This window comes from Drosophila montana, unplaced genomic scaffold, assembly GCF_035044405.1.
Source record: "Drosophila montana isolate Dmon_TW-CO22-7 unplaced genomic scaffold, ASM3504440v1 contig_3200_1, whole genome shotgun sequence".
Lineage (NCBI taxonomy): Eukaryota > Metazoa > Arthropoda > Insecta > Diptera > Drosophilidae > Drosophila > Drosophila montana.
In genome coordinates this window covers 3940699-3956741 of record NW_026998080.1, presented here as the reverse complement: position 1 = coordinate 3956741, position 16043 = coordinate 3940699, and the positions used below count along the sequence as shown (strand labels likewise).

At 35.5% G+C, this 16043-nt stretch overlaps 1 protein-coding gene across 8 annotated transcripts in view; it reads right to left on the bottom strand.

Annotated features, from left to right (window-relative positions):
• The window catches only part of LOC135432478 (guanine nucleotide exchange factor DBS), a 46311-nt gene that overhangs the window by 28936 nt on the left and 1332 nt on the right, over positions 1-16043 (bottom strand). For 5 of the 8 annotated variants that reach the window (XM_064688203.1, XM_064688202.1, XM_064688204.1 and 2 more), the window contains exons 2-9: positions 8553-9096; positions 8372-8462; positions 8072-8305; positions 7862-8011; positions 7692-7804; positions 5204-5426; positions 4832-5140; positions 4553-4762 (exon numbers count right to left, since the gene is read on the bottom strand). In XM_064688203.1, the coding sequence (XP_064544273.1) occupies positions 4553-4762; positions 4832-5140; positions 5204-5426; positions 7692-7804; positions 7862-8011; positions 8072-8305; positions 8372-8462; positions 8553-9096 (1874 nt within the window). Of the gene's footprint in view, positions 1-4552; positions 4763-4831; positions 5141-5203; positions 5427-7691; positions 7805-7861; positions 8012-8071; positions 8306-8371; positions 8463-8552; positions 9097-12004; positions 12051-14657; positions 14979-16043 lie in introns of those variants that run through there. The other 3 variants (XM_064688207.1, XM_064688205.1, XM_064688201.1) reach the window with 3 other exon arrangements.

The following is a 16043-nucleotide window of genomic DNA, read 5'->3' as shown; positions in this document are numbered from 1 at the left end:
CGCTGTTGTTGTCGGGCTTATTGTCAACATGACTTTGGCGCATCTTCAGCGTGCCACAGCCAGGCGGCAGGCTGTGGTGTGGCAGGCGGCAGGCTGTGGTGTGGCAGCTAGTGACCAGTTATGTGGGTTTCTGCGAAAGTCCGTTCAACATGTGCAGCTGATCAAATAATATGTTGCAGCTGCCGATGCGCTAACCAAACAAACATTTTGTAATGTACTAAAATGTTTTTTTATCTGACCCATGCTTCCATAAATTGTTGCTGGCTACTTTCAGGGTTGTCGAGTGCACTTTTAATTATTTACATATTGGTAAAAGAAAATCATCTTCGGATGAAATAAAAACAAAATATACTTTATGTTTTACTCCAATAACAATAAGTAAGATCATGTTTACAAAATCCTTTGTAGCCTTCAGTCAATATAATAAAATATATCAATAAGAATTCCAAAATACTTTGGATGAATTTATTTATGGATAGATTTATGCACAACACACACTCTTGGGCGGATAATTGTGCGACTTATGCAGATTTTTTTTTTTTTTATTTTGCAGGGAATTATTTTCGGAATTAATTAAGAATAAAGCCATTCTAGAATAAAGTGCCTCCGGGTACTCTCCGCTATTTGATTTGATTGTCTAAAGTTAAACTGGAAAAACTTCCAGTTTTCTACATATGTATCTATTTTCATTTGGAATACAGGCAACTCTGGCTCAACTGGGCACTTACCAGCTCAGCGCACGACCAGTTATCTTAGCAATTTCCATTGACCTTTACAGGAGTCGGCGCCTACGCTCTTAACGACAGTGAATGAACTCGAGTTTGCAGGCATAGAAAATGCATACATATTATTTTATGTTAAATGTATTTTTGGCTTTTGACACTTAGTTATTTTAATGAAGGCAATAACCGATAATGACCAAAAACTCGCAAGTCTTCATCTTGTTGCTTTTTCTGGTTTGTATACTGGTATGCAGGACTTTAAACTTTAAAGGTAATAGCTTTTTCTGCAACATTTATTTATAAAAATTCGTAATAAGGAAATACTGTATTCAGGATTTTGAAGTTCTCTCTCCATTTGATCGAACAGAAATGATGAGCTAGAACATTTTGTTAAATTAAATTATGAAATATTTTAACGTTAATTTTTCAAAAACTATTCAAAATGTAAAATAGACGTAGCTAGAATACACGGATTACCCGTGGCCGTGACCCCAAAGCAGTGACTCTTCAAATGTGATTGTAAAAATTATACATTTTTGCAATCGATTGGATTTTGGTGGGTTTTGCTCATCTTTAAGAGGGTCTCCTCAATAGTCTACCTGTAAAATTTGGTAACCGGCGTTCTACAACTGTAGCGATATCGTTTTCGCGATTCACCCGACCTCAAAAAGGCGCGGAAAATAAAGCGGCCTCTATATTTACCTTCCTGTCATGTTATAGCCAAAATTGTTTGCCAGTTTTTGACAAAATAAATAAAAATATAAAAAAATGACTCGCTTTTAAGTACATGAATACATATTTTACCGGAAAGTAACTAGCATCAATAGCGACAAACAGAATTTTCTAGAAATTTGTACAGATCTATATATTTTTTGACATTTCGCGTACAGACCTTGAAAATTATTTGAATACATGGAAACCAATGAACGATCATATCTATGCTGAATATATTACGAAGAAATTTATAGATCTGGGAATGCGTAAACCTGTCCAGCACATTTACCAACCAATTAAATTAGAAATTTTTGAATTGAGGTGTATCTTTTCCAATAATATTCCCTATTGGAAATGTACATATATTTGTCATCGGCTGGCGATCTACGGCTCATGGGGAAAATTGCACAATAGGAACTCATATGCCATTATTTAAGTTATGATGTAACTGCGATTGAGCAACTCCATTCCATCCACACATCAAGTGATCTAATAGCTGTCGCTTGTATAGATATATAATAAAAAATCTTTTTTTAGCTGCACTCGCAAGGATATCCAGTTCGGTAACTGGTAAAACGTGCGGAGACTGGAATGAAAGCGGTCCAGCGCACAACGCTGAACTGTGTCAAAATCATTAAACATACACGAATGCGGTTGAAATCCAGAAAAATGTAAAAGCAATAAGAATATTGCCGTGGCATTGACCAAACGGGTCTTGCTGACCCATTTCGTGCGTGGCCGCGACATCTTTTTACTGTTTGCTCAAATGAAAAAATGCCTAACCAAAAAAACTGGACTTGCAGTGGGGTTACGAAAATAGGTCACTTTGTATCTTTGGGCCTGGAGCGTGGCCGACACACAAATTAAAAGTCTTCCAAGCAATTTGCTTACTACATGCCTCGATATGCAGCTTTGAAAGATGCTCCCGCAAATGGGGCAGCCCACAATTCTTGATTAGTTTGGGCTTACTAAAATATGCATCTAGTATAGTGAAGTTAATAAGATAAAATAATATACGCCTCATTTAAGAATACTAATATAATAAGTGTAGTTTTGCATATGTATTACATTACATATGGTTAAGAGATTCTTATCATCGAACATTTCGTGTTTGAAGCTATAGTTTATGTTGCATCGCCTCTTTGTATGATATGAAGATCATACATGTTTGAAAGAACCATGTGGAATATGTTCATACATGTTTGAAAGAAATATGTGGAATATGTTCATACATGTTTGAAAGAACCATGTTGAATATGTTCGTTACTAACCAAAAGAGTTTAATACAGAAATGCATTTTAACAGTTCTTCAAAAAGTTGATTATTTGAAGGGGCTACTGCAACCAATTGTCATATTCTATTTGTACACGATATTTAATAACTTTCCTAAAATTCAATATCCATATATATCTTAAGTTCTTCTCTTTTACAATCTAATTAAAGAATTTTAGGGAATCCAATATTAAGGCAAACGGTAAAAGAAATAAGATTCTGTAAGAGGTTAAGTATAAAATTATCAGAATGCTTAAAAGGATATAAACGGTAACAAGCTTGCTTTTCTTAAGATTTCTTCTTATATAGAAAGCCTTACTTGAGTAAACCAAAACATAGCACAAAGTGGAAGAAAGGATAAAAATGTTTTCTATATAAGACTTGGAGCTTAAGAAATAAAATTTGTTCGCATTTTGAATACATTAAATAAATTTACATTCTTCCTGAGAGACTCAATTCTATATGCTGCAACTTCTACCATGAACATGTTTCTGATTCATCTTCGCCCACTTTGGACTCTTCGCTGGCCAGCGTAGCCAGCGACAGAAACCGGTTGATTGATACCATTCGAGGCATTAAATGCGCATTATGCTTGCTGCAACATCGAGAATGCCCCATTCCAATTCCAAGCGCTGTTATCTAACTGTACTCGTACATAGGTAAACTGCAGAAGCAGCAACTAGTTGGAGACAGCAGAACCAGTCTTTGAATTATATCACAATTACATTGCAAGTTATCGAATCGACAACTACGGCTAATGTGGACAGCGATGTCATCGAATGATCGTTCCTTTAGTGAAACATGATATTATTGCGTCAGCCAAAGGTGAGCAGCATTGGGGTCTGTCGAAACGGAAATCTCACTTAACTATTGTTTAAAAGTTGAATTGGGCCAACATTAAGCAGTGGGTGAAGAAACTGGGAACTATTTTATCGGCAATGCCTGATTCGCTAACTAAATGACTGAACGCTGACCAGTGCTGAGTTTGCTGAAATATCTTTGAAAACAGAATATTTGGCCATATACTATCTATATATTATAGATATATTTCTTACTATATAGTTGTCCGATGTGCCAATTTTTCGTACATGTAGGGGGCATAGTAAAACCTTTAAATACCAAGTTTTGGTAAGATATATTGATAAACAAAAAAGTTTTTCCTACGAGAACCTTATTTTCGACCGATCGTTCCTATGGCAGCTATAGGAAATAGTGGTCCGATTCAGCCGTTTCCGACATATGTACTGCATGTCCAGAAAGAGGGATGTATGCAAAGTTTTATGACGATAGTTTTAAAAACTGAGAGACTAGTTCGCATAGAAACAGACAGGCAGACGGACGGACAGACGATTCGGCCGTTCATACTGATCAAGAATATATACATATATAGTTTATGAGGTCGGAGATGACTAATTATATGCGTTACACATTTCGAGACAAAATTATAATACCCTCTGCAAAGTTATAACAACAAAGGAATTGAAATTAATGGCGCTTAACTGAAATAATAATTACCATTTTTCCTTAGTTTTGACTGTTTTGTCAAGAATAGTGTAGATTTTGACAGGGTCAAATCATTCGATTAAGTAGAGTAGTTGGCTAAGAAACATTGAGGTTCATGGATTAAGCCCTTGAGTGGGCGGACAAAGAATTTTTTTTTAAATTCAAATAAGAAAACATACGTTTTTTTTAATTAAGTTCAAACAATGTTTATCGACCCCGGCGTTGACGGGTAATTTCTTCTATTCAATATTCTTATTAAATGAAAAATAAACGAGTTTTCTAATTCATATCAAATTTTCAATCGGATAATTTGCATCATATTCACATTTCAATTCACTTACCTGAGATACAAGTGCTTTGGTCTCTGGGGTCGTGCTATCCAGAAAGATTTTCTTGAATTCACTTGGACTAGATAACTTAAAATCTGAAGCGGATGCGATAAAAGCCTGTATTTCGTGCAGGCTCTGTTCAGCTAGGTCGGCCGAGACCGAACACTGCTCGATCCGCTGAGAGGCCAACAGCTCTACGCCGTTGGCACACCATTGATTAGCCTGCGAAAGTAAGATATTGAAAAGTCAGTAAATATTGTTAATTGAGCTGATTAATTATTCTTTAATCACCTTTTCAACTCTCTCCATAAGTTCGCTGTTCTTGGCCAGTATTTCGAGCCGTTTGCTCAGGCGCATACTGATTATGTCGCAGACGCGCTGCAGTTCGTCGCACTTGGGCTGCACAATCTCCCAAGGATAGACGCCACGGGAGCCGACCAGCTGCTGTCCAGCTTGTATAACCTTCTCAGCTCTCTCTATGTCTGTTTTGATCAGCTCACAAAATGTCTCCGTATCCTGAACAAGTGTCGCAACGCGTTCCACGCTCTCTCCAATCTCAGTCATGTCAGCCACGGTCTTGAGATGCCCATCGAAAATATTCTGCAAATAGGGTCGGTAAGTTTTACTAGTTCAAGTACGTTGCTATTTCTATTAATGACTTACTTGCAGCTCCCGAAAGTCCTGCTCAAACATGCGCAAAAGCAGGCACTGCTCTAGGCGGTTGCGGTGTGTCCGCCAGAACTCGTCGAAACGACGCTCAGTTTCCTCCAGTTGGACCAGCAGTCTACGGTAATCGCGACAATCATCATAATGTTGGGGTTGTTTAAACTTATATTGTTGGTGATAAATAATTTGTTGACGATGTATTGGCTGCCCTGCACTGGATCTGCACACCGATATTTTGGTCGTTATCATTTAAGCACATTCATATTCATTTGGTTCAGTTTTTAATTTATAGAAAGTTGTCATTTCGAAAATGTTTTTTGGAACATTAACGTATGGTAAAACCGAGCGCGCGACAGGGGAGACAAAAGACAAAAGACGGCAACAACTTAATGAGTGTGATGAGCGACATTCCGATGAAAGAAAATTACATCGTGATTTATTTATACATTTTTTGGTATATTAGAAATTTTGTGTGCATAGTCGAAAATTGTTTTGTGAACTGCGTCTGGGTTTTTAATTTCAATGTCAGACCAATTAAGTAAAATAATTAATTGTGTGTAGTATGTATTTTGAATAGCTATTAACTTATTTACTCTACCTTCAAGAACGCTCAAAGTTCCTTATTGCAATATACTAACAAATATTGACGTTAAACATACACATGCATTTTATAAAAATTCTTTAAGGATTAATCGAACTTAATTTTGACTGCTCACAATTTTGTTTTCATGCAAAAATAAAATTTATTATATTAATTTCATTTCTAAATTAACCTCTTTCTATAAATTTCTGGTTTTGAATTATTAGCGAGTTTCCGGCTCTTAGTCCCGAGAGAATGGCCCTATGTCAAGTCAGAACTGAATCTTAATCTCCTTACAGCTATCGCCTTCACAGCAGTCAAATCTATGGCTTAGCCTTTTCCTTTTCAAAGGACTATTCTAGTTAAAAATGATTGGAAATTTGAATCTGATGATCAAGGCTTGGAAATTTAAGACCTGCCCAGTATAGTTAATACTAATAACAATCCTACTTTAAACTTAAGCCCTTTCTTGTCATACAAATATTTTTATTCAAATAGGTTTGCATTAATCTATCCAATTAAATTAGACGATTCATACTCATAAGAGATATACGGATACTCATTTAACCACAACTATTAACCATAAATATATGTTTCTATCAATTTATGATGTAGACTATTTATAAACTTCTTCCAAATGGCACGCTATTCAATTTCAAATTATTAATTCGGACATATATAGATATGTATCTTCTCTGACCAGTTATCAATAGCCAATTTGCTACACCTACATCTACAAACTGGCAGAGACAAAAAAACGTAGCGAAACAGAGCACTGCGATATAATTGTCTCACAATTGCAATGACAAAGTTCAATGCGTTTGGAAACACAATTATGGGCTATAATAGAACAGACGAACTACGGCAGAATCATGTTTTATATAAATCATTAAACTATTATTTTCAGCATTCTTAAGAAAACCTTATGAAAAATCATGGGATTGCCAAAAATACTATCTTTGCAGTACTCTATTTTTAATACCTCAATAATTTATTTAAATAATTTATAAATACCTCAATAAAAAAGAAGAAACAACATTTGTTTTGAGTGTATCCACAATTTCTACACTACAGCTATATGTAGCTATATGATATAAGGACTTGAAGCTGATTAAATTTTGGTGGTGAGTTGAAAAATCTTGACAAAACCAACCAGGTTTTATTTAAATGGGGTTTTGTTATTTATGCAACTGTACAATTACAGTCACATATTGGTCTTCTGGTTTATATATCTATCTACTTGTATGCTCATAAGATCTATTTTGTTTAAAGGTCTAAAGTGTACCTATTCTTTCAATGAAAATTGGCTAAAGTTGGCGCATGTTAACAGGTAAGAGTATAATCGTTAATTATTAAAAACCCGTTGATCTGTTGATCACTATAAGTTTTGTCGTTCGTTTACCATAATTACAACATTCGTAATTAATTTTTCACAATATGTTAAGCCGTATAATTAAACATCTCTATAACTTACAAAGAAAAACTATTATATTCATTATTTATGACGCTTGCTTTAACTAGAAAGTAATAAACAGTCTGCTCAAAATAAACCAATTTCGAAATAAAGAAAAGTGATATTAAAGCAATTATTTTATGAAAAAATGGTGGAGTGTTATGAATTTCAACATTATGTATTACATATACATATGTACGTATGAGATAAATGAAACAAATGTGTATAAACATAGATTGTCTTCCAAACATTTTCTTGAAATAAACGTTAATACGAAACCAGTGCAGAGCTATAAGAACCAAATAGATTTAAAGTTAGTAAAAACGTTACTTATTTAAGTTAATACAAAAACGCGATATTCAGAAAGGAGAGGTTAAAACTTTGAGCAGAATACTCCAGAGTACTAAGCAGGGCAATTCAAGAACACCAACTCTAATTAAATAAATACGTACCTTTCAATGGCGCTGACATTGCCGGTGCGTTCGGAAAACTCCTTGAGTTCCTCATTGGATTTTATTTTGTCCAGCAGTGTCTCACCGTGTCTGGCAGCAGCCAGTATCTCATCCTAAAAAAGACGATCATGTTTGTTTTGAGACCATTATGCAATGAATCTAAAAATAACCTTCAGTCGCGCATAGTCGACGCCCTGATCCTCTAACAATTTTTTTGTTGCCTCTACGGAATTGGGAAACTCAGTATCATGTATGGCTTGTATGAATACATCCAATTCGGCAGAGACTTGATGTGTCAAGCTTGAAAACTTCTCGAGTGACTGCAAGCAAACGCATTATCGTTAGAAAGTACATCATCGCTTTAATTGATATTTACTCACGATCCTTTGTTGTATCCACTCATGATGAGAATATATTAATGTACCGCCCATATCGGGGGTTAACTGACTGATGTCAATAAATTCATGAAGATCGGACAGAGCTGAACACACAATAAGCCGAAAGCGGTATTCGTCCTTGGAAGAAAATTTCGAACTCACTTCGGATATGGCCTTCTGAAAGAGGCCCGACGGACGCAGCACATAGACCACATGTATGATACCGGGAAAGTAAATCTGCGATTCATAAAAAGAAATGGTCCTAATAAGTGTTAATTGATCAATGAGTTTTAGCACTCGTACCGATATTCGCTGCAACGTCGTCTTTACTGATGTCCATCGGTCCTTGCGTCGATCAATAATCAAGTGAAAGCCCAAATCAGCATCCTGGAGGCTAAAAACACATTATAAAAACCAATTATTATTAAAGTTCATTAAGTGCTAATTATAAATATTTGTATAGGGTATAGGGGCTTTTACTTACGATGGCACTGAGCTAAGGTACAAAATGAGCTTCTGATAGTCGGCTTCTTCGATCGAATTGAAATTATTGTTGTCCGGAAAGATAATTAATGGACAACCTTCCTGAGAACGACCTCCTGTTATGATTGCATGCTGGGGATGCAACAGATCTGCCACGTCGGCTATGTTGAGCACGCCCTCGCCGCTCATGGCGGCGGCCGCTTGCGCTGGAGTTATGTGCTCCAGCAGCGAGTTGATCTGTTCCGAGGGCTTGTGTGCACCAAGGGCGTCAGCGGCATAGGCTACACCCTGTGAGTTCACAGAACTAGTGGAGTTGCTGCTAATCGTAGATGTGGTATGCTGCAGCAGTCCTGTGCTCCGATTGGTGTGCGCCGGCGAATTGCTAAGCGATTGAAAGATAGCCGTCTGTATGGAAGCCCCACTGCTAACCGAGATCTGAGATTCGATCATATGGTGGCTGATCAATTGTTGTTGCCGCGGCTGCGTTTGCGATGCACTCATCACAATTGCCTGAGATTCGGCTAGCGCATTTTCCACATCATGATCTATTATCAGAGGCAAAGAAAAAAGGATAAAAATAAGTAAACAGGCATGATCATTAGTATAAACCAAGAATGGAAATTTAACAAACTGAAAAGAAAACCACAATTAAGCCCAAATTATATTAATGACTCAATTAATTATCATCACTTTCACAAGCAACCAAAGCCAACACTCAAGATTATTTACTCTTGTAGACCCATTACCTAGGAGCTGGCAGATATGTGAGAAGATTTGTCAAGCTCGTAATAGCTAACATTGGTGAAGATATATGTATATACTCCGGTTTTGGTTGCATATAAGGAGCAAAGTTGAACTCTTAAATTAATAGTTTGGTAAAACTATATTGAAAAGCAAAAGTATAGCATTCCGATTTTAATTCTTAGGCGTTAATATTTGCATAAAATGAAAAGATCTTTACAAAACATATTTTTTGTTGAAAATCCGGCTTCTCCAATGTCCAAAAGTAACGCCAAAACTTATCATTCGGTTATTTTTCCCATATTATTTTTATTATGAGCAGAACTCATTCTTTTAAATATGTTTTTAGCAGTGTACTCAAAACTATCCTTCTAGTATTATAGTATTAATTGCCATTAACTAAGCAATTCTTGTTATACGGATTTATTTTTTAAATATTTGTTTGTAAGTATTTTAAACAGCAAAGGCGAATCCATAAGAAAAAGTTCTTATTAAATAAAATGTGTATACATATCTGTATGAACATAAACATTAAGCATTGCATAGTACATGTGCGATATGTATGTATATACAAATGTGCATCATTTGCGTGAAGAGGATATAGATGGGGCGTTTCGTTTTTAGCTTTGACCCATTTTCAGCTAGACGGAACACTTGCTTCTCCAATCTATGAAAATTTAGCTCTTCCGCATATTCTTATGTCTGTTTTTTGGTCGGGTGCTAAGCAATTTTGAGAAAGTTCGCTTGTCGCACGGAATCATTGATAACAAGCTAATAATAAACAGGTGGGAATGCATCACATTGATCTAGTTGTATATTTATAAATTTATTTAAGCCCACGAATCATAACAGCTTTTGTCGAAAGGGACTACTTTGAAATGGCCAGAATGGAAACGTTTTTGTCTTAATCTCCAAATCTCCAATTTCTGAAGTTCCTTTACAAACCCTTGTAGAAGGTATTATAACTTTGTCGTAAAGTATTTATATTCTTGATCAGCATAAACAGCCGAATCGATATTTTGCCATTTGCCATCTGACTATTGCTAACTAGTCTCTCAGTTGTTTAGCTATAGTTACGATCTGTATATAACTGACTAATGCACAATAACTTCTTGCATGAAAAACTTATTGATATCTTGACTAATTTAATAATTTTATCATGCTAAATATTATCGATTGGGCAAAGAATCTGTTTTTGCATGGAAAGATTTTCTATTTTTCAAGTTATTTTTACCAAACTTATCAATTACGAGCTTCCCATAACTGCAAATCTGTGTCAATTTAGACAAAACGGTTGAATGAAAGTTTTTTGTTTACCGTCCGATCGGCTTAAAACTCATTTTCAAAGATCCTTGAGAGAATTTATTTTAAACGTGCCACGGGCAAGGCCTGGCAACATTATTCTTGGTCAAAATTCATGTGAAAATACATATGTACATGCCTACACATACCTACAAGCATACAAACATACATACATACATACATACATATGTACATACATACATATGTACATACATACACACACATATATTTTACATACATTTCACAGACATACATACACATAACATACATATATACATACATACATACACACACATACATTTCACATACATACATACATACATACATATATACACACATACATACACACACATACATACACATACCTACTTACATTTTTGAGAATCGAGGAGGAGGGCAGCTTGAATAAATATGTTTTCTTATTTAAATTTGCCGCGCAACAAGACAAATTGGTCTACTATTGGTATAGAAGCTAATTTACATGCATACATACATACATACATATATACTCACATACATATAAACACACACGCACACAGACACATTCACACACACATACATACATACATAATTACATACGCAGATTTCAATTCAATCAATTTGGTACCTAAAGCTGGCAACATTATTCTTGTAATATACATATATTTGTATAAATGCCTTTGGACAGTTGGCAGCAGAATTTATCCAAGGATCAATTTTAAACGACCTTCGGTAAGCACTTTATGTATGTATGTTTATGGATAAGTACGAATTTATGCCGCCGAAAATCGGAGAGTGGTACAGGGTATCTCCTCGCAAGCAATCTGCACAATAGCACCCATAGTAATTCTTAATGAGGGTAGCACTGGACATGGATAAATCATTTTGTATCTCTTAAATTCGAAAACGGTTTTTTAAATAGGGTCACGACATTAATAAGTTAATATATTACATTAGAATTATTTGCATTACAGCTGCCTTATCTTTCATTTTTTATCCTGCATTTTTGTGTCTGTATCCAGAATCGACATGATTAGTTTTGTGAACTGGTTTTAACCGATTCTTCCCATAATACTTTATGATAAATTAGACCGATATTGATAAGCTTCGGCTTACATGTATGTATGTAAGGAGCATAGTGAATCAAACAAGTGCCATGTTTGGTCAAGATATTTACATAAACAAATAGGTTTTTCATAGGAGAATTTAATTTTTGACCGATTTATAACGCTGATCAAGAATATATGTATGCTTATACTTTATGTGGTCAGGGATGTCTCCTTCTAAGCGTTACACAGTTCTTGAGAAACGAATGTGACTCTAAGCATTCTTACTTTGGCTTTGTTTTTCTATTATTAATGTTGTCATTTATTTAATTGTAGTTAAGCACGTAACATTCACAATAATTGGGTATACAACTAATGAACATACCATCATGAGCTATAGTTTGCAGGTTGCCCATTGAACTTGCCACTGGACTCCCAGCAGATAAGTACGCATACGTTTTAAGTATTAACACTGATTACGGCACGGCCAATGTAAATAATTCACATGCGGTGTTGTCTGATTTTTTGCCATATATAAAAGCATGTGCGGAATGATCTGCTCAATTGCACAACACAGCTGATGGTATAGAAATTACGAATAAATTTGAGCTTTAACTAAACACATATGTTTCACACGGCAGTGAGTAGCAGCACTTATGCGGTGTTCTTCTCCTATGTATATTGTACGTATCAAGAGTGAAATAACACAATTCCAAAACGAAAAGAAAATAGAATCTAGTAACTGAAACGTTGCGTATGGTATTGCCACTGCGATATTCAACGAGACTCTGGCAGTGAGACTCAGCATTGTTGGCCTCGCCATCGTCAGCTGCTGCCAAGCGGAGAGGCCTCGAGATAGGAGAGAGAGAGAGGCAGCTGGAGAGAGCTTGCGTAAGAGAAAAGCACCATGAATACAGAGAAAAACCGTCATGAAGGTGATTGCTCGATCGCCAGAATCCAAATTTCAGACCAATTCTGAAGAAAAAAAAAGAGCGCCAATGCTCAGTTTGCCGGTCGTTTCTTTTGCTTTCCATTGATCAAGTTGGAAATGGCGTCTGCTGCATTTCGAGTGCGAGTGCACACACATTCGTTTGGCACCGACAAACACCTAATTGGAGCAGCGCGAAAACGAGTCAGTCAATGAACACTCAACAGCTCACATTCACAGATGCACCGAACAACGAAAAGTATCTGAAAGTTCTATGCGTGCTTCGCTCTTGACTGCCCACTGTCAATTGTAAAGCGTGTAACATCTGCCATAGAGCGCACAGATGATAACGCTTTAATGAAATATACAGAGATTTAGTACCGCAGAACTGTTCCAGTTCTCTGTGCTTCCCGCTGCCGCCATTAACACAAAGTTGATGTTATAATAGTTGTGATAGTGTATAGCTGGTCTATGTTACTCCGCACGGAATTGCGACTATTAGAGTCGTAATAGGCAATATATTCCTGCTATCTTCGTTACATTCTACTCGTTGTCCCATTTCATGATCACAGTGTGATAAGAATAGTCAGACGCTCCGGCATAATATTGACATATTACGTTTGGGTGAAAACCTTTCGAATACAGCTTAAATAATTATCTAAAGTGTACAAGCAAGGGGTGTTAACTTTTACTTTTACCGCTCGATATTTGCCCCTTGACTATGTTGATATTTGGCTCGAATTAGCAACATGTCTATTTTGCGAATCTCAGTGCACTTTTTTGTGATTTATTTTTGGCGTTTAAAAAGACCGACACATTCAAATACATATATTTTTACGTTACGCAATTAGATTAAAGTGGAATACTTTTTTATAAATCTATAAGCTCAGACACCATGCACAAGAGTCATAAAATATCTCTAATTTTTGTTTGTATATTCTAATTATTATTAATTTTATTATTAGGATATCTCCTGCTTTCAATATTATGGATAAATATAGGTAATAAAGGTAAAGCCTCGCACTTCAATAATAACAAAATTTAATAATGGTCGGACTATAAATACCGACTATGGATCCGAAGGTTATCAAGAATGCATTTCTTATGAAGGCAAAGTCAAGTGCGAAGTGTGCGATCTGTTATATTTCTGCAAGGCTCTCTAGTCGGGCCTCTTGTTTTATTTATTAATATTTTACTCGATATCATATTGAATTCAGCTAATGTAAAATACCGATCCATTTGTGCATTCTGTTGTATTCAGTTAGAATAGAAGCAACGATTTAAGGTACGAAGGGACAAATTACCACTAGTTAATTTTCAGTACTATTTCTAGTGCTGGAAAACATCATCGAACCAAGAGCACGACACACAGGAGCTGAAATGTTGTAATTGATTTTAGTTGGCAGAACTGAATACATTTATGGACATGCGCTCGTACTCTATTCTTATTATTGATGTCTATCTGCTGTTTTGATAGTCGTTCACATGTACAGATCAGCTTGCTCATCAGTCAAACTAAACTATATAAATACTAGTCAGAACTTTGCAGTCGGGAGCAAACATCTGGGCAATTATCTGTTGTCAGTGTAATAACAGCTGAAATACTAATTTATTGAATGCGGTACATATGTATAATTAATTTGTTTATATATATTTCCCCGCTCATAAAGTTGATAGTTGGGGAAATTGACAAATACAATCGATTCATGACAAATATATATGTCGTATATTGTAAAAAGGTTAATGTGAAATGTTTTATTTATGAATCATTTTACGCCCTTAATGACTGTGCCTGAAAGGTTACTTCAAAGCAAGTTTGTAATCGTACGTAAACAAAATATTAAACGTACTTATAAAACAATTTCTAATGATGGTATGATTGTAAATGTGACTGACGAATTGCTTTCTGGTTTATGTAAATAACAAAACTTCTTGCGGCAATTTATCTAATGTACAATATTGTTATCTGCCACACAGAGCCCTTTCGCTCGTTCAACTCAATCAGGCGTTTTGTCTATAGATAATTAGCATATCAGTTTGGCAATGACGACTAGGAAGTAGTTACAACGCCCCTATATACTGCATGCAACATATGTATGTATGTACATACCCACATACTATATGCACATAAGAATATGCATGATTATTGTTGAAAGGTCATCGTTGTGTACTTCGATCAGATGCTAGGTGTTGTGTGGCGGCGCCCAGTACGTCAATTTAGTTAGTTTTGGTTATTCAAGTCAAATGAGCAATTTATAAACAGATATATAACAGGATTTACGCGAAATAACAATTGCACCAAAACCAATCACATATGAACGTGTTGTGTTAAACAAAACAATGTACTGCATACATGTACATAACAGTATATATATTTATATATGGATAAATAGATTCTATGCATTTGCAATATTAATAAACACACGCGCGTCACGACTTATATATATATACACATATTAACGCACTTAAGAAACATTAGTTGTATATTTCAACTGTTCACCGGGTTTATTTTTACACAGAAGCGAAGAAGAAGAAGAGAAGAAACTCATATAAATAACATAACAGCGGGAATAACATTAACATAGCATATGTTATTAACACATTGATTCCTGAACTGAACAAAGATAATTAACAGATTAATTATTTCAAACGATTCGAAGCAATTTTTTATAATTATAGCGAAGTTTATTCAAATCCATGACAACTTGTAAGAAAATCGGCGGCTTGGATTCAAATTTTTAACAGCGTTCTAGTAGTTCCAGTCTAACATGACTAGTTACAGAACTATCGATAAAAATAAACACAGCTGTTGTATGTTAAACGCAGAATGTACTTTGTTAAATATTAAATATATCATTAATATATTACTTTGGGCAATATTAAGCTAATTAATAGCATTTTATTTGAAATGCTCATTTGGTTTTTTGAGGATACAGCGGTATCCATACGGCTTATAGTGCGCCAGAAGTTTGAAATGGGAAAACTACGGATCGGCAAGCTAGTGCAAAACAAATAACTAAAAAGAGATATCGACGAAGTCTTTAATCATTTATCGAACTGTTGTTTTCAACTGTTGACATATTTAAAAACGAATAATGATTTATACTTTGCATACGGCCAACTTTTGTTAGATTCCATAATCCTTATAAACAATTTTTCTAAATCCAATCTTCTATGACACTGTGAAACTATATCATGCTGAGCCGATCTGAAAAAACAGCTAAGAACCAAGGCCACATTCGCCCATGCTAACTATTTACGTATCTGCGAGCGTGGGCTTGAAATAAAGCAACAGGCGAAAACAAATGAGAATCGCGAGTACCAGAGATTAGCAATAAGCGTCGTCTACCCTAAATAAAACTGAAACCCTCTTGCAGCGGTGCGCCAATTGTTATGAGGGTGTAACACTTAGCGGCATTTATGTGTACATACATATACATACGTACATAAGTATGTGTTTCATAAGAGCGGCCATTTAAGTGCAGCCTAATGAGAG